This window comes from Molossus molossus, unplaced genomic scaffold, assembly GCF_014108415.1.
Source record: "Molossus molossus isolate mMolMol1 unplaced genomic scaffold, mMolMol1.p scaffold_m16_p_3, whole genome shotgun sequence".
Classification (NCBI taxonomy): Eukaryota; Metazoa; Chordata; class Mammalia; order Chiroptera; family Molossidae; genus Molossus; species Molossus molossus.
In genome coordinates this window covers 78,419,645-78,445,700 of record NW_023425366.1, presented here as the reverse complement: position 1 = coordinate 78,445,700, position 26,056 = coordinate 78,419,645, and the positions used below count along the sequence as shown (strand labels likewise).

Sequence of the window (26,056 nt, the reverse complement as noted above, 5' to 3'; positions counted from 1 at the left end):
TGTAGTTTCTTTGGCATTTTTCTATGTAAGTAATGATGTCATTTGCAAATAAAGAACAGTTTTATTTCTATGTTTTCACTTTGTGTATACAACCTCCTCTCTTCCCCTACCTGCTCCCTATTTTATTGGCTAGCGTCTCCAGCATGATATTAAACAGGAATGGTGAGAGCAGATATCTTTGTCTTTTTCCTGATCTTATGAGGAAAACTTTCAGTCTTTATGTATAAAGGACCTTTTATCAGGTTATTATATATATTGTTACATTAAGTGTAACAGGCCTTTTATCAAGTTAAGGGTGTTCCCATTCTGTTCCTAGATTGCTGAGTTTTAATTATGAGTGGACATTAAGTTTGCTCAAATTTTCTTGCTATATTTATTGAGGTGATCATATGGTTTATCTTCTTTGGTCTGAATTACATTGATTTGTTTTCAGATGTTGAATTAACCTTGCATTCTCTAGGTGTGCCTTCTTTGGATGTGATGTGTTATCATTTTCATGTATTAGTGGATTCAATTTGCTCATATTTTGTTGAATACTTTTTTGTATCTATATTCATGAAAGATTTTTTTTTTCATAATTAAAAAAAAATTTTTTTCTTTATTGATTTTAGAGAGAAAAGTGAGAGGGAGAGAGAAACATCGATGCGAGAGAACATCGATTGGCCACCTCCTGCATGCCTCCCTGGGGACTGGGCTCACAAGCTTGGGGTGCGTCCTGACCGGGAATTGAACCAGCAACCTCCTAGTGCATGGTTCAATGCTCAACTACTGAGCCTCACTGGCTGGACTCATAATTTTTTTGTATCAGATTAATGCTGGCCTCATAGAGTTGAAAAGTGTTTCTTGTATTTTCTGAAAAATTTTGGATAGAGTTAATATTTGTTTCATAAATATTTGTTAGAATTTGCAAGCTAACCTATCTGGGCCTAGAGTTTGTTGTTGTTGTTGTTGTTTGTCAGATGGTTTTAAAGGATAAATTTAATTTCTTTAATAGGTATAGGATAATTAGGGTTATCTCTTTTTTAAAGCATTCAGGTTTTGACTATATGAGTCAACTTTACTCACTATTTGAGTTTTAATAGTTTGTGTGTTTCAAGCAATGTATCTGTTTCATCTATTCGGTACCATTAAGTTGTTTCTTCATTTTCCTTTTAATGTGTGTAGCATCTATAGTAATGCCTTTTTTTTTAACATTACTGATATTGACAGTGTGTCCTGTCTTTTATCTTTATTAGTATGTTTCCAGATTTATCAAAAATTTTATTGATTTTTTTCAAAGATTCAGTTTTTTATTTTATTGCTTTTACATTTTTAATTTGATTTCTGCTCTTTACTATTTCTTTTTGTGTGCTTTGGATTTAAATCTACTCTATTTTGATTTCTTAAGGTGTAAGCTTAGGCCTTTGATTTGAGACCTTCTTTTCCTTCTCAACATTACTTTAGATGTTTTCACAAATTTTGTTATGTTGATATTTTCTAAGTTCTTATGTGACTTTCACTTTGATTCATGGGTTATTTAGAAGTATGTTAGTTAAAATATTTCTAAATATTTGATGACTTTACCTAATTCTTTCCATAATTGACTTCTATGTTTAATTTTGTTGTAAGTGGATAATATCAATTAATATAATTTATTTTAAGCTCTTTTACGTGTTTTTTTGTTTTGTTTTTATGGCCCAGAATATAGTTACACTTGGTAAATATGGAACACTTTGGTAAATGTTCTGTGTGAACTTCCAAATAATGTGTATTCTGACTTTGGGTGGAATATTCTATAAGTTCTAGATTCCATATTAAATATTAATTTCTATATTTTATATTAAATATGTTGTAATTGTCATGTCAGGTTGATTGATGGTGCTTATGAGGTTATCTATTTCCTTACTGAGATTCTATCTATTTGTTTTGTTGATCACCATGGGAAGAGTTTAAGTCTCCAAGTATAATTACATATTTATTTCTCCTTTTTGTTCTGACAGGTTTTGTTTCATGTATTTTGAACCTCTGTTTGTTAGCTGTATATTTATTTAGGATTGTGTGTCTTGGTGAATTGACTCCTTTGTCATGGTATAATATTCCTCTTTATCTCAGGTAGTATTTCTTCTTCTGCAGTCTACTTTATCTGATATTCATATTGCGACTACACCTTTCTTTTGATTAGTTTTTGCAAGATATATCCTTTTGAGTTTATGCCTTTATATTTAAAGTGGGTTTGCTATTGACAACTCGCTTTTTTAAATTAATGTATTTATTTAATTTTTTTTTTCTTTATTGATTTTAGAGAGAAGAAGGGAGAAGGAGAGAGAGATAGAAACATTGATGAGAGAGAACATTGATCTGCCTCCTCCTGCATGCCCCCCACTGGGGATTTGGCCCACAACCTGGGCATGTGCCCTGAGCAGGAATTGAACTGGTGACCTCTTGGTGCATGTGTCGACACTCAACCACTGAGCCACTCTGGCTGGGCTAGACAACTCACTTTTTAAAACCATCCTGACAATATGGCTTTTTAATTTGGTTATTTACACCATTTACATTTAATGTAATTGTTGATGTGATTGAATTTAAGTCTGCCATCTTATTCGTTTTCTATTTGACCCATCTGCTCTGTGTTCTCTATTTTTGAACCCATTTTATCTTTACTACTTATACTTATTTTGGCTCTTCAAAAAAATGTATACTTGTTTTCCTATTGTTTACATTATGCATCTTTAATTCTGGTCTATTCAAGCAATGTAATACCACATTTTTATATAGTGTCAGAGCCCTACAATAGTATATGTTCAATTTCTCTTTACTGTCTTTTGCACTAAATTGTCATACATTTTTCTTTTACTTATATCACAAATTTACAATACCTTGTTATATTTGCTTTAGACCTGCACTGTCCAGTATGTTAGTCACTAGCCAATGTGCCTACCTCTATTGTAGTTGCCATTTTTTAAGTTTTAGTAGCTACATGTAGCTTTTTTTCTTTTTTTTTTTTTATCCTCACTTGAGGACATTTATTATCTTCAGATAGAGCAGAAGGGGGAGGGGGGGAAGAGAGAGAGAGAAACATCATTGTGAGAGAGATACATTGACTAGTTGCCACCCACCCCACCCCAACCAGGGCCAGGGACAAACCACAACCAAGGTACATGCCCTTAGTGGGAACTGAACCTGGGACTCTCTTGGCTGCGGGCTGACACTCTAAGCGCTGAGCCAAACCTACCAGGGCTACATGTAGCTTTTAACTTTAACATTGCACCATATAAAATACAGAACATTTTCTATCTCACAAAGTTCTATCAGACAGTGGTACTTTACACAGTTCTGTTTTGAAGTGACTAAAAGTAAGAAAAAATATTTTACATTTATGTTCATTTTAATTATTTTTAGAGTTCTTCACTTCTTTGTAGAATCAAGTGTCTCTTCTTTCTGCCTAAAGAACTATATTTCGTGTTTCTTGCAGTTTAGGTATACTGGTAACAAAGTTTCTTAGATTGGCTTAAAATACTTTATTTTAGTTTTTCTTTTGAGAGATATTTCACGGAGTATAGAATTCTTGTTCACAGTGTTTTTCTTATATGTATCACTTTAAGGAAGCTATTATGTACTCTTTGGCTTGCATTGTTTCTGACAAGAAGTTAGTTGCAATTCTTCATTATTCTTTCTGCATCAAAATGTTTCCTTTATTGTTTAATTTTTATAGTAGGTTGAATATGATTTGTTGTGTGTATGTATTTTGCATTCATCCTGATTTTTGTAGTTTGCCACTGAGCTTCTTAGGTTTGTGGTTTGATCTTTTAATCATATTTAGAAAATTCTCAGCATTTTTCTTTTAATATATCTTCTGTGCCATGAATTATTTTGTGAGATTCCACTTACACATATGGTACTTCACTTGCTAAAGTTCCACAATTCTTGGAGGCTTGGTTCTGTTTTCTACACACACACACACACACACACACACACACACTTTTAAAAAATTGCTTTGTATCTCATTTTGTGTAATTTCTCATGACCTGTCTTGAAGTTTATTTATAATTTTCCTTGACTGATCTTTTTTTGAGCTCATAAGATAACATTCTTCATCTCTGTTAATTTATTTCTTGCATTTTCATTTTCATTCTTGAAATCTTTGATCTGTTTCCTAACCCTACCCCAGGAGTAAAGGCCTTTTTTTTTTCTTTTTTCTTTTTTTTAAATCTATCCCCTAGCCACAATGGAGCACAGTGCTTGCTGCCTCCCAGTGATTTAATGCTATTTTTCCTGAGGGATTAGGATTTAGGTAGGGTTTCATTCCTTAACGCCCTTGCTTCCACCACTGAAAAATGGCTTCTTTAGTCTCCCAGCCTGTTTTCAATTTTTTCAGCACCCAGTAGCGATCTGTGGATAAGAGTCTGAGGGTGACTGCCAACTTTTTATCTTTTTCTGCATTCTCAGAGATTCTGTACTCTTCATCTAACCCACACTTTATCTTTACCTGCAATATAATTGCCTGGCAGAAGTAAACTTAAACCAACACTCTTTAGAGGGAAGTAAATTATCCAGAGCCTCTAGAAAAATCACATCTAGCATTTAAGAAGGATGCATTTTGTAATTTCTATTGGAACTATTAAAAGAATGGCTCTAAAATGTATACCAAATAAGGTAATAGATGAAATAAAATGAAATCGTACCAAAGAAGTCAAGAAAGGAAGAATAAAGTAGCAAAGAACAGATAAGAAAATTGAAAATAATACTTAAACCCATCTATATTGTTAATTATGTTAAATTTAAATGGATTAAACACTTCAATGAAAGTACAAATATGATTAGGCTTTATAAATAAGTGAGATCCAACTATATTCTGTTTATAGAAAAAAATGCTTTAAATGTAAAGGCTCTGATAGAATGAAAGTACAAAGATAGAATAAGTATTGTCTGCAAACACTCACCAAAATAAAGCTTATGTGGCTCTATTAACATTATACAAAATAGACTTAAAGCAAAGGAAGTATTATAAGTGATAAAAAGGAAAATATAAGTGAGTCTGTTCACCAAGACATAAAGACCTTAAGTATGTATTTATCTTCTGAATATAGAAGGTAATATAACTAACAGGAAATATAGATATGCATTTATAGCTAGAGATTTTAAATACACATTTAAAGTAAGTGATAGAACAATTATATTAAATACCAGTAAAGGAATAGAAAATTTGAATAACATGATCCATCAATTTCACATAATTGACATTTTTAAAACATTGTCTCTAACAACCAAAGTACACATGGAACATTTGCCAAAATATTCTGATCCTTCAAAAAGTAAATTCAGATTTCAAAGGTTTACAATTATACAGTGCAGTTTGTTTTTTTACCACTCTGGAATTAATTGCAATTCAGTTACAGAAAAATAGCTAGAAATTAAGCAAGACATTTCTAAATTGTCCATGAGTCAAAAACAGCCATAATGGAAATTAGAAAACATTTTTATTGTAAAACAATAAAATACAATAGAACCTGTGGAATGTTGCTAAAGCAGTACTTTAAGAGAACTTTATAGTTTTATATGCATGTATTAGTAAACTGGAAGGTTGAAAGTTGGTAGTATAAACTCAAAACTAAAAGGAGAAATAAAGTAAGAAAAAGTAGAAAGAAAATAGTAAATGTAAAAGTAGAGACTAATGAAAAAGAAAAATTTTAGTCAGTCTGTTGAGAGGACTTAAAAAATAATAGATATGTAATGAACTGATCAACGAAAAAAATGGGAGAAAACACAAATGACCAATACCAAGAATGAAAAGGGAAGCATCACTACAGATTCTATATATCTTAAATTGTTAATAGAGGGAAATTTTGAACTTTATATTAATACATTTAATAACCTAAATGAAACATAATCCTTGAAAAAAACAATTTATCAAAACATATGTGAAGAAATGGAAAATCTGAGTTGTGCAATGTCTAGTAAACAATTTGAATTTATCTAAAACTTTTCCACAAAGAAAACCCCGGGCCCAAATGGCTCAGTAGTGAATCTTACAAACATTTAAGTAAGATATGATGTTGGTTTTACACAGACTCTTCTGAAAATAAAGAAGAAAGGAATAAAAGAAAATGTTCTCTGTGATACTTTATGATTTTAGCATAATCCTGATAGGAAAATCTGACAAGAACAAGAATATGACAAAGAAAAAAATTATAGGCTAATATTTTTTATGAACATAAATATAGAAATAATTCAGTGATATGTAAAAAGGATAACATATCACAGATTTGTACAAGGAATGCAAGGTTGGTTTGATTTTTTAAAATGATGTAATCTACTTTTTTAACAGAACACAGGAACCATAGGATCATCTCTGTAAATAGAAATCATTTGATGCCCTAGCCGGTTTTTCTCAGTGGTTAGAGCGTCAGCCTGTGATCCAGAGAGACCCAGTTTCGGTTCCTGCTAAGGGCATGTACCTTGGTTGCAGTTTGTCCCTGGCCCTGGTTGGGTTGTGTGGGTGGCAACCACTCTGTGTGTCCCTTTCACGTCCGTGTTTCTCTCTTTCCCTCCCACTCTATCTGAACAAAATATCAAAAAAATGTCCTCGGGTAAGGATTAAAAAAATTTTTTTTGACAAAGTTCAACATCTGTTTGTGTTAAAAAAAAAATCCTCATCAAATTAGGAATAGAAGAAACATCCTTAATTTTTTTAAAAGTATCAACAAAAAATCCACAGCTAACACCATAGTGAGTGAACATTCTAGCCAAGTATTGGAAACTGGAAAATTTGAAGATCCAGTCCTGTTTACAGTTAATAGCACTAGAAAACAACCTCAAAGACAGTTAATAGCACTAGAATCTGATATCCACAGAGGTGTTTTATTGAAATACAATTTTTCTATTTATAATCATTCCCATTTCTATAAAAGATAACTATAGTGAGGCTAATTTGTGTGCAAAATTAAATCTAGTTTTAATAAATTTGGCTTAATTATTTACATAAGTAAAGAAAGAATAGTAACTGACCATATAGGCTCTTCTAAGTCTGCTTTGCTGGAACTTTACATAAAAAAATCTCAGATTGAACTTTCAAAAGCTTCTCAAGGCTAGGAAGCCAAGCTAAGGACTTGTTCAATTGTGTCCTGTTACAAAGAGAACAACTTTTTGTTGAATTTTTGCAAACACATATATTATAATGAAAACCAGGAATATTTAATAAGAGTTTCTGAATTCTGGGGGGATCCAGTAGAGAGAAAAAGGTAAATTTTTCAACTTGTTACAAAGGTACACTTTATCAAAATGCTCTAAGTTATAGATGGTGTGTAAAAGATGGTATAGATGGTATAAAAGATGGTATAGATGATATAAAAGATGGTATAGATGGTATAAAAGAGGAGAAAAGGGGGTCTTTTTTTTTTTCTCGTACATTCCCCTAGCAGGAACCAAACCCAGGACTCTCTGGTCCACAGGCTGAGGCTCCAACCACTGAGCCAAACTGGCCAGGGCAGAAAAGGGGGCCTTAAATCTGGAAACAAAACATTAAAAAACTAACTGTTTTAAATGAAGTCTTACAAATTATAGTCATCTTTATTATTTTATTCAGTGTTAATGTGATTCTTGTTTTGCTTCATCTTGGGTTAGCAGCTTTATGAATCAATCAGTTTTCCATTAAAGTTTAAAAAATTCGCCCTGGCTGGTTTTGCTCAGCAGGCAGTTAGAGCGTTGGCCTGCGGACCAGAGAGTCCTGGGTTCCGTGTCCACTAAGGACACATACCTCAGTTGCAGTTTGTCCCCGCCTCAGTTGGTATTGTGTGGGTGGCAACCCCTCGATGTGTCTCTCTCACATCGATGTTCCCCCCCCACCCCCCGCTCTGTCTGAAGATAAATGCAAAAAAAAATGGCAGCGGGTAAGGATAAAAAAAAAAAAAGAAGAAAGAAAATTCTTGCTCTCCTTCAGTGTTCCAGTCTTCAAGTGATCAGAAACCATTTTAGAGTACTTGTCAGGTTGTTTTCTATGAATTGCTTTGAAGATAGAGCACTTTTGTAGGAACACATTTCCAAAAGCATCAAAGTAAAACAGAAACTGTCTGTAAATGAGAAAAAGACTTGAAAATGGCCATGGTTAGAGATCTTGTAAGAGTTCACACATACATCCACATACACTCACACTCAAATGTTTCAGTTGACTTAGTTATCCATTCAACCAGTGACAAAAGATTTGAAAGGCAAATACACAAAGTTACATAATTGTAAGTAATCACAGACGTGGTAAAGACAATATGAAGCACAGGAAATATTTTAATAAGACACAGAATCTTTGTTTCCTAGGCAGGTTACACTAAATGTACAATGACAACAAAAACACTTGTTTATAATTTCTCGTTAAAAGCAGGCCAATAATCTAAACAAAAAAAAAAAAAAAACACAGAAAACACTTGTTCTTTCACCAGAGAAAACCAAATTCTAATTTTGTACCAGGATACTTTGGATATTAAAACTCCTCCTTGTCTTTAAACTGAAATAGATTCTCGCCCAGCTGGTGTTGCTCACTGGTTGAGCTTCGACATGCACCAAGAGGTCGCCAGTTCAATTCCTGGTCAAGGCACATGCCCAGGTTGTGGGCCCAATCCCCAGGTTGGGCTTGTAGGAGGCGGCCAATTCATGTTCTCTCTCATCAATATTTCTACCTCTCTCCCCCTCTCCTTTCCTCTCTCTCTAAAATCAATAAAGAAAAACATTTTTTTAAATACAGTCATCCTTCGCCACTTAGCGCTTCAACTTTTGCGACTTCACTGTATCGCAGTTTTTTCAACTATATTCATTAAAAGTTGATCGAGGCTGAAAATGATACAGCATGCACTCAGTTGTCTGAGTCTATTATACACCCCTGTATTAAAATTAAAATTACTGTATGTATGGACTGTAGACCTATGTATTCGAGCACCTCAGGAACCCTTCAATACCAGGTGCAACCGCTAGAGTCTGGAACGGATTAACAATAATAAATGAGGGATGACTGTAAACTTAAATAGATTCTAGTCTTGGAATGACATGACTACATATAAATTTCCTTTCTCAATATTCATTTTCTACAAACCTGCGAGTTTCTATATCCATTCAGCTATTGTCCTATCTGTAACAATCATTTTACCTTAGGACAAATTTCCTTTTTTTCCTTTACAAAACAAAACAAAGAAACAAAACGTCCTTCATATCTTATTGAAAAAACAAAAACAAAAACAAACACATTCTATTTTCTTTACATACTTTTAATATACATTTATTTTCTTTCACCCTTATTATTTTTGGTAGTTTTAAATACATATATTAATTAGAATTCTTAATCCTTAAGAATCCTTAATTCCTAGTGTAAGAAATTGTGGACTGGAAAATTTATAAGTACATTTTATAATTACTAGAAGTATATTCTTCCTCATAGTAAAATTTTCAGATTGGCACAAAACATGTATATTCATAGACCCAAATATCTCTTGTGTGTCTGTAAAAAATCTAAAAGCCATAAGTAGATAAACTTATGTTTAGCATTTAATGTTTATCTTACTTGGAAATGCTTTAGATACTAAATGAATATTCATTATTTAGTTTGATGTAATATAAACTTGTATTGTTTAACTAATGTCCTTGCTTTTAATAATTATGCTTGGATTAGACATTAAACAGCTAATCATTTTATTTTTTATTGACAAATTTTGAACATATACTTTTATTAAGCCAAGAAACTGAAATTAACTTTTTTTTTTTTTTTTTTATCAAAGATTATCTTAGATCCTGTGAACTGAACATTTGGATTCACTTCTATAATTCTGAGAGTATACTTGATTTATATAAACACTTAATTTTATAAAGACAATAAATAGAGCTTTTTACAAATTCATTTTGGCAATACCATTTGGAGATTGAAAAATGTATAACATACAGACATAACCATATAGAAACACATAAACAGAGTTCTTACAGCTTTTGTTTTAAAATGTTTATCCCTGTCTCATGTATAAAACTCAAAAGTAGTTGGATATAAATTGTGTTTCTGACAGAAGAACCAAGTTCAGGTTATTTGCTCAGATAGACAGTGTTTTACTAAAGATTTTTTTATTTGCATGCTGTAAGGATCCTTTTAGAGCTGTTTTTGGAGTCATTTTGTCTTTTAGAAGCTTCTATTTAAAGAATGCATCTCATTGTTTCATAGTAGTTTGGAATCCCCTCTTTTAAGGGTGCCCTTTAAGGTGGACTTAACTAAGTTAAAGGTTCTCCAGAGTGGTTACTATAATCCCAAAAATTTACCCATTTTCCAAAAGGTGTATGATCCTGGTCCATCGACCAGGTAGAGCTCTTCTTTGCCTTTAGATTTCCGAAGATATCTTAATATGAGGGGGGCCCTATTTTCCAACAGCTGGTCTAAAACACAGGTACTCATGTGTTTTGAACAGAATAGGGTGACTTACTAAGAAACTTCAACAAATAAAATACAGGTATACACAATAAAGTGAGCTCAAAACAAGAGAGACTTAGTCTCAAACTCCAGGATTGGCAAGAAAGCAGTGAGCTCAGTGGGGTCTGTTGGTACCAGTACCTGTTTGCTCATTTGATACCTTGGAGTCACTGGAGGTCTTTGGATCCCACTTCTGATGCCATAAACTGTCAAAAATTCAGAAATAACACAAGTAAAACCAATGAATCATTGAAGTAGTAGTACTTAGTAAATGTTTATTGTGTACACACCAAGAAGAAATGTGTAAACCAAAAGCACTCAAACCCAAACATGGAATTAGGCTCTGGTATATCATAAAGCAGTTTATGTAGTGAGAAAGTTATTGGTTACAGTACAGATATTTCTCGACTTATGATTAGGTTACATCCTAATAAACCTAACATAAATTGAAAATATCCTAAGACAAAAATTCATTTAATATACTTAACCTACCAGACATCATTGCTTAGTCTCCCCTATCTTAAATGCACTCAGAACACTTGCATTAGCCTACAGTTGGGCAAAATCTTCTAATACAAAGCCGATTTTATAATTAAATATTGAGTATCTCATGTCATTTATTGAATGCAGTATCTGAAAAAGTGCAAAAGACTACTGTAAAGTATCGGTTGTTTCCCCTCGTGACCGTGTGCCTAACTGGGAGTTGTAGCTCACTGCCACTGCCCTCCATCACAAGAGAGTATCATACTTCTAGCCTGGGAAAGGATAAAAATTCAAAGTAGGGTTTCTACTGAATGTATATTGCTTTCACCCCATCATAAAGTCCATAAATTGTAAGTCGAACCCTTGTAAATCAGGGACCATCACAAGCAAAAAAATGACCCAGGTCAATTTAGCCTTGCAAAATAAGCTAAATTAAGCTTTGTTCATATGACTAAACTGGTTTTGTCTCTTTAGAGAATATTTGTCTGGTCTCTGTTTTTTATTTTAATACAACCAAAAGAAAATGAAATAAAATTAGAAAAGTACATTTAAAATAGCATCAAAATATGTAAGATACTTAAGAATAAATCTAATAAAACTTGGGTAAAACTTTTACACTGAAAATTACAAAACAGTGCTAAGAGACATTTTAAAATACTTAAATAAATGGAGAAATATTCCATCTTCATGTAATGGAAAACTCAGTATTGTTAAAATATCAATTTCCCCCAAGTTGAGCTATAGTGTCAGTAAAAATTCCAGTATATTTTATTTTGGTCAATTGGATTCCAAAATTTATATCAAAATGAAATGTCTCAGATGTCAAGACCTATGAAGTAATATTAATTAAGACAGTTTGTATTAGAATAGCAGTTTTCAACCAGTGTGCAATGGCAAACTGAAGTGCCACAAGAATTTTTAAAATATGCAGCCACTGTCTATTTAGTCAGGGCACTAACCTGTTTTCTTTAGATTGTCAAATAAAAAAATGACAGCAGCCAAAACAATGGCCATCCAGTATGAACAAATAAAAATTATGCCTATTTTTTTGTGTCAGATTGGCAAAAAATACACCTTTTTTTTTGGTGTGCCACAGAATTTTAGTAATTAGTTATGTGTGCCATGAAATGAAAAAGGTTAAAAATTGCTGTATTAGAACAAGGTAGACAAAAAGACTGAGGAAGAATAGAGTATCTAGAAACTAGACGTTTGCATATGTGGTTTCTTGGTTTATTACAAAAGCTCCATGAAGTTAAGAGAAAGCATTTCTTTTTTAGTAAACTGGTATCTATTGAAAAAAAGAACCCTGACTTTTACCTGATACTATATTTAAAAGTTCATTTGAGTTGGGTAATAGATGTAAAAGCTAAAATCATTAAGTTTCTAGAAGAAAACCTAGGAGACTATCCTCACCTTGGGGTAGGCAAAAAATTTCTTAGAACATAAAATTGCTGAGTTGGAATACATAATATTCAGCCTTTCTATTCATCAGGACATCATTCAGAAAGAGAAGAGGCAAGCCACATACTGCAAGTATTCATAATAAATCTGGTGAAGGTCTTGTATCCAGAAAATATAAGTAACTTACAAATCAAAAAGGAAAAGACAAACAACCTAATTTTTAAAATATGCAAAAGTGAGCAAGTTCTTCACAAAGGACAATATCCAAGAGACCAATATGCATAGATAAAGGTGCTGTACATTGTTACTTACCAGGGAAATGTCACAATGCAGAACCATCACACCCCTATCAGAATGGCCGAAATTAGAGACTGACAATACAAGTGTTGCCAAGGATGTGAAGCAACTGATGCTCTTCTATATTGCTGGTGGGAATGTACATTGTTTCAGCCACATTGGAAAACTAGCAGTACCTGTTATAACTAAATATAGCCCTAAACTGTGATTCCAGGTCCTATGTACCCAAGAAAGGTAAAACAAAACAGAACATAAAGACCATGTGCAAGGATGTCTATAACAACATGAATGAATCTCAAAAATATTTTGTTGAGCAAAAGTAGACAGACTCAAAAGAATGTATATTGTATGGTTCCACTTGTGTGAAGTTTAAAACAAGAAAAACTAATTTGTGGTAATAGAATTCAGGAAAGTGGTTGTTTCTGGGTGAGGAAGAGTTAATAACTTCAAAGGGGCAAGTGAAAACCTTCTGAAGTGATGATAGTGTTTAATATCTTGAACTAGGTGGTATTTATTCAGATGTATACATGTGTAAAAATTCACTGAACTGCAATGTGTGCTTAAGAGTTTTGTACTTTATTGTATGTAAACAATGAATTCAACAAGTTATTGCAAAGAAAAGGAAATACTTTAAAAGTTTTACCATGAAAATTTCCAAACAAATTTCTATAGAGTGCAAGAAACCCCATGTATACATCATCTTGTCTCAACATTATGCCATGCTTGTTTTTTTATTTTCCCAACCCCTCCCCCACTCATATATGCTCTTGTAGTTAGTACACATTTAAGTGTCTAAATATTAGATATATTAATTTATTCTAAGCATATTATGTGACTTTTATTATCAAATGTAATTTGCAGTGTTTTGGTTGAGTTTTCTGTTTTCCTATACCCTTGTTTTTTGTTTACTTGGCTTTGATGTGGAAATAAATCTCTACTGCTTATTTCTGATGAACTGATTTGACTTGCGCATCTCAAAGGAGAATGGGCCTTTATTTATTTGTGCCACATCTGAATTGGAGATCTTTCTACATGAGATTAATTTGAGGAATATTCTTCATCTTGTTTTTTTAATGGATTGGTATTTTATTCTTTCATCTCAGTTTGTTTTTGACTCCTCTTAAAATTTTTTTCTTCTTTAGCCAATTTTATCTTCATTAAACCATAGAAAATTTTTATTGTTCTGGTGTGTTGGGGATATGCTCATTCAATTCTTTATTCAAAGATTTCTCTTTGCAGATAGATTTTTTAAACAATATTTTATACCATGTTTAAAACAGCATAACAACGTATAAAGATATAATGAGATAAAGGTTTAATTGTAACAAACTGGAAATATGTTTTTTGACTTTAAGTATAAAATTTGGGGATTATCCAGAGATCTGTTTCTGATTACATATATTTTATGTTTTAAATGTTTTAATGTAATTTTCACTATATCAGTGCTGAGTTTATTGTTCCTCTTTTACAGTAGTTTACAAAAAGTTTTCAGGGGAGAATAGTTATTTAAGCAAGTTTAGCTTAGAATACTTCTGGGTGTTACCAGGGAAAGCAAACCCATTTCATCTCAGAAGTTTAACATTTGTACTTTAAATTTTCTCTCTGATTTAGATTTTATTATAATTTCTACAGTTGTCTATCTGCAGAATTTGGTAGTCATATTCTGTAAGTTTTCTTATGTAGCAGCCTATAACTTCAAAATCTAGTGACTGAGAGTAGATTACTTGATTTCCTGCAGTTAGTTTTAGTAATGTGTCCTGTTGTTTACAGTGATGTATAGAAATATTATAACCCAGCCCTATTTATTGTATATCTGCTAGTTAGATCTACTTGAATATCTTGCAGTTGTGTATATGTATAGCAGCCATTTGTCCTTGTGGATGGAAGATAGGAAAACTAGAGACAGATTAAAAAGAATATGTAAAAGTGAGAATGATTTAAATGCAAGCTTAAATTATTATTCAAAATAGATACTTTATTTTTACTAAAAGAAATGCAGCCTAGATAATTCAAAGAAATTTTGAGAAACATTTTTAGGGCATTTGGAGACATACATGTAAAAATAAGTATGGAAGAACATAAAATAAATATTCTTATAGGTTTGTGAGAGTAATCAAGACTTCCTCCTGTAAATAGTTGGATCAAATTGTACTGTTTCTCAACTAATCTATTTCTAGAAAAGACCCTTTAAAGATTTTTTTTTTTGGTTTGGGCACCTGAAAACTATATAATTTTATTAACCAAATGCCACCCAATATTCAATAAAAGTTTAAAAAATATTCATTCGGCTCTGGCCTGTTTTGCCCAGTAGTTAGAGTGTCAGCCCGCAGACCAGAGAGTTCCGGGTTCAGTTCCCGCTAAGGGCATGTACCTCAGTTGCAGTTTGTCCCCTGCCCCAGTTGGGGTTGTGTGGGTGGCAATCACTCGATGTCTCTCTCTCTCTCTCTTCCTCCCCCTCTCCTTCCTGCTCTATCTGAAGATAAATGCAAAAATGTGCTTGGTTAAGGATTAAAAAAAAAATTCATTCATCTGATCCTAGAAAAATCGCTTTAAAAGTGAGTTATTTCTAGGCAATCTACTGAATTGGAAAAATATTTGCAAATCATATAGTATGTGATAAGGGTTCGATATCCAAAATATATAAATAATTTCACAACCCAATAGCAAAAAAAATCTTATTAGAAAATGGGCAGAAGATATGACCAGATATTTTTCCAAAGAAAACATACAGATGGCCAACAGGTGCATGACAAGATGCTAAACATTAGTAATCGTCAGGGAAATGCAAATGAAAACACAGTGAAATACCAACTCACATCTGTTAGAATGACTATTATGAAAAAAGACAAGAAGTAACAAGGTTTGAGGAGGACATGGAGAAAAAGAGAACCCTTGTGTACTATTGGTAGAAATGTAAATCGGTGCAGCACCTATAGGAAACAGTATGGAGGGCGCCCAGAAAGTTAGGAAGAGAATTACTGTATGACCCAGCAATTCCATTTTGGTGTATTTATCTTGAGAAAACAAAAACACTAACTTGAAAAGAGATGTACACCCCACCCCTTATTCATTGCTAGAAACCTAAATACCCATCAATGGATAAATGGATAAAGAACATGCAGTATATAGGCAAGGAATGTCAAGGGTTGCTGGCATCCACCAGAAGAATTACAGAAGGATTCTTCCCTAGAACCTTTGAGCGAAGCATGGCCCTATTGACACCTCGATTTTGGACTTTTAGCCTCCAGAACTATGAGAAAATAAATTGTGTGTCTATGTATATAGATTAGTGTGTGTGTGTGTGTGTGTGTGTGTGTGTGTGTAAAATAAAATATTCTGCAACCAACATGTATGAACCTTGAGGGCATTACGCTAAAGTAAAATAAGTCAGACAAACACAAATACCTTATGATCGCACTTATATGTGGAATCAAAAACAAACTAAGCTCATAGATACAGAGAACAGACTGGTGGTTGCTAGAATGGGGTGGGGGAGGGGAGCAAAAGGAGCAAAGTGGTTCAAAAGGCACTAACTTTCAATTATAAAATAAATAATAGGGACCTAATGTACAGCTTGGTGACTGTAGTTAATAATACTTTATTGCTTAGAGTTGCTGAGAGAACAGGTCTTAAAAGTTCTTTTTTTTTTATCCTCATCCAAGGACATTTTTCCATTTTTTGTACAGACAGAGTGGGAGGGAGAGAGAGGAAGAGAGAGAGAGGGAAACATCGATGTGAAAGGGACACATCGAGTGGCTGCCACCCGCACGACCAACCAGGGCCGGGGACAAACTGCAACCGAGGTACGTGCCCTTAGCGGGAACCGAACCCGGGTCTCTCCAGACCGCAGGCGGACGCTCTAACCGCTGAGCCAAACCGGCCAGGGCAGGTCTTAAAAGTTCTTAATCACAGGAAAAGAAATTTTGTAACTGTATGGTGATAGGTATTAAGTACACTTATTGTGATTGTTTCTGCAGTATATACAAATATTGAATCATTATTTTGTATACCTGAAACTAATGTTATATGTCAGTTATACCTCACTTTAAAAAAAAAGTGAGTTATTTCTGGCTCCCCAGCAGGTGGGTCACAGGAATATAGAACCACATTTTCAGTTGAAACTAAACTTCTGGAAGTTCAACTGATTTCTCACTCTGCGTAAAGCTTTGTTTGAATCAGTTAGATTTACATTCTAGAAGTAAGTGTCCCTGATTCAGTAGTTATTTAATGAGTGTCTACTAGATGATAGGTGGAGTATAAGTGCTAAGCAACAGTTCTGACATTGCCAACAAACAAAAGGCCAGTATAATTCATTTTGATACTGTCACCCACAACATGGCACTTTGCATGCTGAAAAGAAGTAAAGCTTTTAAAGGGAAAAAATATACTTTCATGAGATGGTATTAGAAAATCTTTGTTCTAGTAATAGGTGAAACTATAAAAATCAGTATGTAAAAATGTGTAATTTTCATTATGTATTTGTGTTTGTTATCTATTTCAGGATAATTTGTTAAGCTGCAGTAGACTTAACAGCTCAGAACATTTATTATCTCATTATTTGAGTGGGGCAAAAATTGAGGAGCAACCTGGCTGGGTGGTTTTGACTCAAGGTCTTTCATAAGGTTGCACTGAAGATTAAGGCTGTGAGTACAGTCATCTGAACGCTTGATTGTGGCTGAAGCATCTGCTTCCTACCTGGTTCATTAACATAGATATTGCCAGAAGACTTCAGTTCCTTTTGACTCTTGGCAGGAACTACTAGTTACTCATCACATGGATCTTTCCAAAGGACTGCCTGAGTGAACTGATGATGTAGCAGCTGGCTTCTCTCAGAGAGAGCCGAGAGAGAGAAAACAAGGAGAAAGCCACATGCGTTTTATGCCCTAATTTTGTAGATCACACACTGTCACTTCTATCACATTATCTTCATTAGAAACAAGTTATTAAGTACAGATCACACTTAAGGAGAATAAATTAGGCTCTGCTTTTTTGAAGAATGAAGTATTAAAGAATTTGTGGACATATTTTAAAACCACCACTTTATTCTAATAGAGGTTTAGTGATGCTTTTGGGGGTCAGGAATATTTGTCCATTTTGTTCAGTTATATCCTCAGCACTGCAAATAGTGCATGTCAGAATAAAGCTTTATTCAAAAGAAAAAGGCTTCAGGTAAAATATTCATGAACTTAAATCCATGGTTATTCATTAAGATTGCCATGTACTGTACTGTGAATTTGTGAAGATTAGAGTTCTTTCAGATTATTTTTCTTACTAAGACCATATTAACTAGAGTTTGTATTTTTTGCCAGTGTGATTTTTTAAAATATATTTTCAACCTTTAGCTATTGCTAACAATCTGACTCAGTTCAGATAGAGGATCACAGTCTGTTGCTAAATTTATAATTTATATGGGGAAAATGTATGTGTATATTCTATGTTAATAGCTATCCATTGCTAGACAGATAACATATAGTTAAATTCATTTGCAGAACTATCATCTAATAAATTTGAGTTGGTGATAGATAATCATCAATTGCTCAAATGTTTAAGTAATTCAGGTACTTAAATAAAAAATTAAGTTCTTATCAAACTTTGAGAAAAGTGCAGATAACAACTTTTAAAATAGTAAGTAAGCAGCTTAATTTAAAAACCACAGAAGGTCTTTTTATATTTGTTACATGGTAAATTTTGATTTTTCTCATTTAGAATAGGTTCTTATTTGGGATTAAAGTATCTGATCAATTGACTCATGTAAAGCATAAGTATATTATTTACACACATTAATTTTTAATTGTCATAAGCCATTATATATTACTTATCATACATTATACATTGTATACATTATACATTAATTATTATAAGCCTCAGTTTGTATTCTTAGGGTTAAATTTTTTTAACAAGCCAGGGCTAAAGAAACAATATAGACCTTGATGGAGGAGCAAAGATAGCATAGTGTACTAGTCCCAAATAATTTGATCATGTACCCCAATCAGCACCTCTCCAAATATATTTGCTTATTTATTTATCAATTATATATGTGTTGTTATTATTGTCATTCTTAGGATGAAATATAGATTTTTCAATAGGAGTTGTAAAACTGTTTCAAATGGCCATCTTATAGTTACGAGGTTTTTGATTAACTTGTCTTATCAGTTTGGTTTTTCGTTGTTATAGGACTAACAAAGGTTTCAGTAGAAGAAGTGTTTTGCCTTTTTTGTTTTGTGTTTGTATTAATATTTTGTTTAATCTATGGTTTCTTTGTAGGGATCTTCTGTAGCTTATCAATTGTGTGAGTAAAAATCTAAGTCACCTCCAAAATCCATTGAACTGGGCACACAAAAATTGCCATATATGTCACAGTATACTGAAAAAGAGCCAGCAGGTAAGCAAGGTGTCTCTCTGTCAATTTCTGTACATTGAGGGCTTTACATTTTTTCCTTCAGATACCTCAGATACCATACATGACGTGATTATTTGTGTTACTTAAGGCCAGTTTTAATCCATGTATTAAATATTTGTAAAGCTTAATTTCTAATTCTTTTTATGAAAATAAGTGCATATAGAAGTTCTTATATTTTCTTTTCACACCCCTTTGGCTTCTATTGTGCTTTCCACTTTGGAGGAGCTGTTAAGGGGACTGATTCTGGAATCATACTATTGGATTATGGGGCAAACTACTTAAATACTTAGTTTTTTAAACTTTTTTTATTTTTTGTTAATCCTTACCCAAGGATATTTTTCAATTGATTTTTAGAGAGTGTGGAAAGGAGGGGGACCAGGGGAGAGACAGAGAAACGAGAGACGAGAGAAACATCACTATGAGAGAGATACATTGATTGGTTGCTTCCCACACATGCACTGATTGGGTCAGGGATTGAACTTGCAGAGCCGACACTCTGACCACTGAGTGAAACAGGCCAGGGCCTAAATACTTACTTTTAACCTTAATCTTTTGATCTTTAAAATAAACTACAATATTTACCTCATTAGGTTGTTGAGGGGATTAAGTAACATGATGTAATACTTGATATTGTATTTTATAAGTACATGCTTGTTTTTCATGCTTAGAATCAATTATATTTCTTACTTTAATGCAATAAAAATATGTAACTTGTATTTATTGACTATGCTATATACTTTGGATAATATGTTGTTTAGTTCCTGCACTGTATTTATAAAATCTAATTGACTATGTGAACTTATACTTACTATATATAAAATAATATATTTAGTAAAAGATGCTACTGTTTACTATATATTTCTCAGTCGTCTGAACTTAGTATTCAAGTTATTCAAATATTGATGGTTTTTCTTACCATAATATATACCATTGGTAATTTTGAAAAGTGTGGTAGCATGTATTTGACTTGACTCATCATTGTTTTCTTTTTGAGAATTTTATCAGACCCTAAATTTTGGGATACATTTATTGTAGTCCAATTGGTTCTTTATATTAGTATAGATACCATTTAAAGAAGTTACCTGTTGCTTTTGTACAGGAATGTATTCACTCTTTTTTTTTCTTTTTTAATTTTTTTTCTTTATTGACTTTAGAGGAAGAGGAAGGGAGAGGGAGAGAGAGAAACATCAGTGAGAGAGAACATCGATTGGCCACCTCCTGCATGCCCCCCACTGGGGATTGAGCCCACAACCTGGGCATGTGCCCTGACCAGGAATCGAACCGGCAACCTCTTGGTGCATAGGTTGATGCTCAACCACTGAGCCACACTGGCTGGGCAGAATGTATTCACTCTTAATGTAATTGAAACCATCATCATATTGTGTGCCAGTAATTCAGTCAACAAATATATATTGAGCTTTTATATGTAAGGTACTTTATAGATAATTTTGGAGGATCATTTTCTAATCCTTAATGAGCTTTTACACTATTGTAGGTTGGCATATGAAAATTTTTTTGGTAAGTTACATTATAAAAATATTAAATACCTTAAAGGAACTAAACTTTAAAAGATATTTTTGTGGAAAAGAGGCCACATAACTCTCATAACATAGTATTTCATATTTACTTTTTTTTTTTTTTATCCTCACCCGAGGACATTTTTCCATTTTTTGTTCAGATAGAGTGGGAGAGAGAGAGAGAGAGAGAGAGAAACATCGATGTGAAAGGGACACATCGAGTGGCTGCCACCCTCACGACCAACCAGGGCCGGGGACAAACTGCAACCGAGGTATGCGCCCTTAGTGGGAACCAAACCCAGATCTCTCTGGACCGCAGGCCGACGCTCTAACCGCTGAACCATATTGGCCAGGGCATATTTACTTTTTAAGTATATTTTATAGTACTAGTAGGGTATACTTGATGTTCAGTAGCATGTGATTTGGAAAATACTAGCATGTATGTTGAAACAATACCTCACTAGTTGCCAAAATGAAGGTCATTGCTGTGACTCATTTTTAACTCTCTTTTTCAGCAATGGATCAAGAATCCAACAAGGCTGCCTGGCCCAAACCAGCAGGAGGATATCAGACAATCACAGGCAGGAGATACGGAAGAAGACATGCATATGTCAGTTTTAAACCTTGCATGACTAGGCATGAAAGAAGCTTAGGTCGAACTGGTGATGACTATGAAGTGTTAGAACTAGATGATGTTCCAAAGGAAAATTCCTCAGGTATGCTACACAAAATTATTTAAGAACTATTAATAAACATGTAGGAATTGATCTTGTAATCTTTGACATCATGAATGGGTTTTTTGTGTGTCTGTGAGTAAAATTCTGTACATTTTGATCAAAATCTGTTCTGAAATTTTTACTTAATTTAAATTTTTATTGAATTAATATTAATATTTAAACATGGAAGAAAATAGAATGTGGCCAATTATTAAAATATAATGGCTCTGGCCAGTTTGGCTTAGCAGTTGAGCGTTGGCCTGCGGACCAGAGAGTCTCGGATTCGGTTCCTGCTAGGGGCACGTACCACAAAAAAAATATATATATAACGACACTGGCATGTAGTGATAACATTCTCACATCCTTCACCCAGAGGAATCTTCATCTTTTAATCAAAAAACTTTTTTTAAATGTGAACTGAGTATATTTTTTCTTACATATTATGTTTAGATTTTTTTTTTTTTTTTTGTAGTGCGGTTTTTTTTTAATCCTCATCCAAGGACATTTTTGCATTCATCTTCAGATAGAGCAGGAGGGAGAGAGAGATTCATCTTCAGATAGAGCAGGAGGGAGAGAGAGAGAAGAGAGAGATAGAAACATCGATGTGAGAGAGAAACATTGACTGGCTGCCACCCACACAACCCCAACTGGGGCCGGGGACAAATTGCAACTGAGGCACGTGCCCTTAGCAGAACCGAACCCGGGACTCTCTGGTCCACGGGCTGATGCTCTAACCGCTGAGTCAAATCAGCCAGGGCTTTTTAAAAAAATTGTCTCTCATAGTAATTTAGTTGGGCTCATTTGATTTAAAAAAATCATTTTATAAAATGTGTCAATTCTTATTATTCAATTAAAATTTCTTAATTTTTCAGTGGTTTAAAAAGTATTTTGCAGATATCCGTGTATTATAGTATATGATTTTGGACTAGAATGTCATCTTCCTCTTGTCTTGAGCAAACTTGGTAATTCTGGATTATTTTACTGCCATTTATCTGTAAGAATCCGAAATCTTAGCTGAGGTCATTCTGTTGAACCTTTTTGTGATATGACAAGACTGTCTTCAGTTATTTATAATTTGTAAACTTTTGTTCCAAGAAATCTCAGATGTCTTCATTTTTATTAGTATTGATAAAAAAAATTAGTCATGCTAAAGTAATTTATAGAATAGATACGATTTTACTCTTAGATTCTGACAAACTGTGGCAAAGAGAATCAACATTGACTTTTTGGTTGTTTTTCATTCATAGCTGTAACATTGAAAGTTAACTCATTGTAGCTATGTTACAACAATCCATTTTGGAGATAGAAATCTAATATATATTTAGAGACTGAGATACAATCTTCTGTATTGACATCAAACACAATAGAGTCTCATTTCTGTTAGATCTGTAATCTGATCTTATAGCCGTCATAAGTATTTTGGAGTTTTTTTACCTGCATGTAATAAAAGAAGTTAAGCTTGAATTGCACACCCCAACAACTGGGAAGGCAATGACTTAGGCCTTTTATGTTTGGTCTTTCATTAGCCTCACCTTTAATGTCTTTTACAGAATATTTTAGGTATTAGAATTTAGGTGAAAAACCTACAAAAGACATCTAAGTGCATGATACCGAGTGACTAAACCATGTCATAAATGAACTTGCAGGGTAACCATTCTGCCCTCCCAGTTAACTAAGGGCAAACAGAAGTACCTGTCAGAGAAATTCTTTTATATTCTCAAGTAAATAATCATTGGTATGATATCTACTTAAATAGCCATTATTAAATCAAATTTTATCTAAATTAATTTCTACAAATATATTTTCTTTTGTACTCTGTGAAGGTTCCAGTCCATTGGATCAAGTTCAGTCTTCTTCTTTATCCAACGATCCTTTATTTGAAAAAAATGAAACAGAAATTCCCATTTGTGATACAGCATTGAATCAAACCATTGAGAGCAGTCCATCCTTTGCTGCAGTACATAATAGTGGGGAAGGCAGGGAGACCTTAGGAAGCAATACAAATCTTCATAATCACTCTGAGGGAGAATATACTCCAGGAGCTTGTAATGCGTCAAGTGTCCAAAATGAAATTGCATTGGCTCATACTGACTCTTATGATCCAGATGGCAGAAATGGAGAGGATGATAATGACCGTCTTCAGCTTTCTGCACAAGTTGTGGAAGATAGTAGATACCAGGAAGCATTCGGCAATACGATATTCGAGTTGGAAAATGGAGAGGTAGAGGCATATACTGGTCTTTCACCACCAGTTCCCTCTTTTAACTGTGAAATACGAGATGAGTTTGAAGAGTTCGATTCAACACCTTTAGTAAAAAGTTTTACTGGTGATACTGAGTTTGTCAATCAGACCAATCAGGAATATCAGAGGTCCTCTTCTGAAGAGGAAATTATTAGAAAGAAAGAACAAAATACCAGCCAGGAAAGACAGAGAGAAAATTCAACTGAAGATTCAGCCTGTGCCCTGGGGCATATTTGCAGTGAACAAAATACCAGAGATAGGGACAGCACACAGGGAAGTTCTCCTGAACAGGTAGTGAGGCCCAAAGTTAGAAAACTGATAAGTTCAAGCCAGGTGGATCAAGAAACAGGTTTCAATAGGCATGAGACTAAACAAAGGAGTGTTCAGAGGTGGAGGGAAGCTTTGGAAGTTGAAGAAAATGGCTCAGATGACCTCTTAATAAAATGTGATGACTACGATGGAGAACATGACTGTATGTTCTTGGATCCACCTTACTCGAGACTTACACAGAGGGAAACAGAAAATAATCAAATAACATCAGAAAGTGGAGCTACAGCAGGAAGGCAAGAAGTTGTGGAGAGCACCTTTTGGAATGGCTGCGGAGATTATTACCAACTATATGACAAGGATGAAGATAGGTAAGGTTTCATTCAGTGCTTTGCCAGATTGTGTAGAGGGCAAAGTGGTCTATGTGCTAGTTCCATTATGTTTGATGGACGGGCTCTCTGACAGTTGTCAGGGAATTAGATATTTTGACTTATCAAATATTCTTACCAAATTCTAACCATACATGCAACCTGGTGGTTAATTTTTTACAGAAACTTTCTTTGAGGTGTTTCAGGAGTTTACAGAAATTATAACCAGGTAATGATTATTATTACAAAAGAATCGATACTAATTATTTTAATTCATTGTATTTCAGTTAATGAAATGCAAGGTAAACATTCATTATATTTTTAAAAATTATATGCTAAGCCAGTTTGGTCTTTAAAAGTAATTGAAACCACAGAAAATTTTGATTCATAATATTGTGTTAACTTTGCCAATATTTATTATTATTACCTGTTTCTTCATTCTTCCTGTTGCTCTTCCTAAAGCTAAGTTCACTTGTTACTTATTTTATTTAGCATTTAGTTTTCATTAACAACTCTGTGTGATGCATACTATTATTTCCCCATTTGTGAATAAGGAAACTAAGGCACAAAAGAGTTAATTAACTTCCTAAGGTCACAAAGCTAGTAAGCACTCGAGCTGGAATTTGAATATCTACTTATTGCCTAAATCCAGACTCTGTGTTCTTCAGCACTACACTGTACTGTTTTCAAGAGAACACTTAACACTTAGTTATTATTGTAATTATTATTACTGTTTAACTAGAAAGCACCACAAAGGAAGAAATTTATCCTTTAGAATATGAATGCATTTTATGTATTTTATTTCATGTCATAAAATTAATAAAAGATATGTTATTTTCTTTGGACATATGAATTAAGTAACTTGTAGAAACAATTGAAATATAATTTCTACACTATCATAGAAGTTTGTAAACTTTAAGATTTAGAATATAATATTTTTGTAACCTACTTTTTTTTAAGCTAAGGGTAAAGGTAGTTAAGAACTTTTTCCTGACTTATTTTAATTTTTTCAGTTTAGGTCCACAATCTTTTATCCAAAAAAGTTCTATAAATGGATATTGGCAGCAAAACTTCATCTGATGTTAACTTACTTGATGACGGATCTGGGTGTGAACTAAAATGAGGCCTTTTTTTCAAGTATTTATAAATTGTGTTGCAGTCATATGAGTGCTTGATTATTGGGTGCTGGCTTAGGCCCCACTGGGAATTGTTAGGTAGTGTTTCTAACCTCGGGGGGAAATCTAAATTCCAAAACATACTTATCCCTATGATTTTTTAATTGGGTTGTTAATTATATTATATCTCTAAGTTACTGTTAAAAAATAAACCAGCCCTGGCCGGTTTGGCTCAGCGGTTAAAGTGTCAGCCCGTGGACCAGAGAATCCTGGGCTTGGTTCCCACTAAGGGCATGTACCTCAGTTGCAGTTTGTCCCTGGCCCCAGTTGGGGTCGTGTAGGTGGCAACCAGTCGATGTGTCTCTCTCACGTCAATGTTTCTCTCTCTCTCTTCCCCCCTTTCTCCCTCCCACTCTATCTGAAGATAAATGCAGAAATGTCCTTGGGTGAAGATAAAAAAAATAAAACAACTTATAGTCTTAGGCAACTTATTTTTTTTTAAAAGTATAATGGTGTTGCATTTTTTCCCCATAACATTTTTGCTTTTTTTTGAGAAAATCATTTAATTTGACTGTGCCGTCTCATTGTGACATACTAATTGAAAATAAAAACCTCTTCTGTTTGCTTTTAATAGTCAGGCCTAATGTTACAAATTGAACTCCCTTACCAAGAACATAACTAAAATTTACTTTGACATATGTAGATATAGGAATTTTGGCCACTTTAGAAATATATAGGATGTCCCCCCAAAATTTATTCACACTTTGAATAATTATAAAGCCAGTGTTTATTAAAATACATTTAATTTGCAAAATGTAATAGAATCTATAGATACTCTG

General features: G+C 33.5%; 1 protein-coding gene across 2 annotated transcripts in view; it reads left to right on the top strand.

Moving 5' to 3' along the window:
* Window positions 1-26,056, top strand: part of PJA2 (praja ring finger ubiquitin ligase 2) — a 76,577-nt gene that overhangs the window by 4,886 nt on the left and 45,635 nt on the right. The window contains exons 1-4 of one of the 2 annotated variants that reach the window (XM_036279205.1): window positions 17,105-17,235; window positions 18,857-18,974; window positions 21,025-21,225; window positions 23,049-24,105. In XM_036279205.1, the coding sequence (XP_036135098.1) occupies window positions 18,944-18,974; window positions 21,025-21,225; window positions 23,049-24,105 (1,289 nt within the window). In that variant the 5' untranslated portion in view covers window positions 17,105-17,235; window positions 18,857-18,943. Of the gene's footprint in view, window positions 1-17,104; window positions 17,236-18,856; window positions 18,975-21,024; window positions 21,226-23,048; window positions 24,106-26,056 lie in introns of those variants that run through there. The other variant, XM_036279206.1, reaches the window with a different exon arrangement.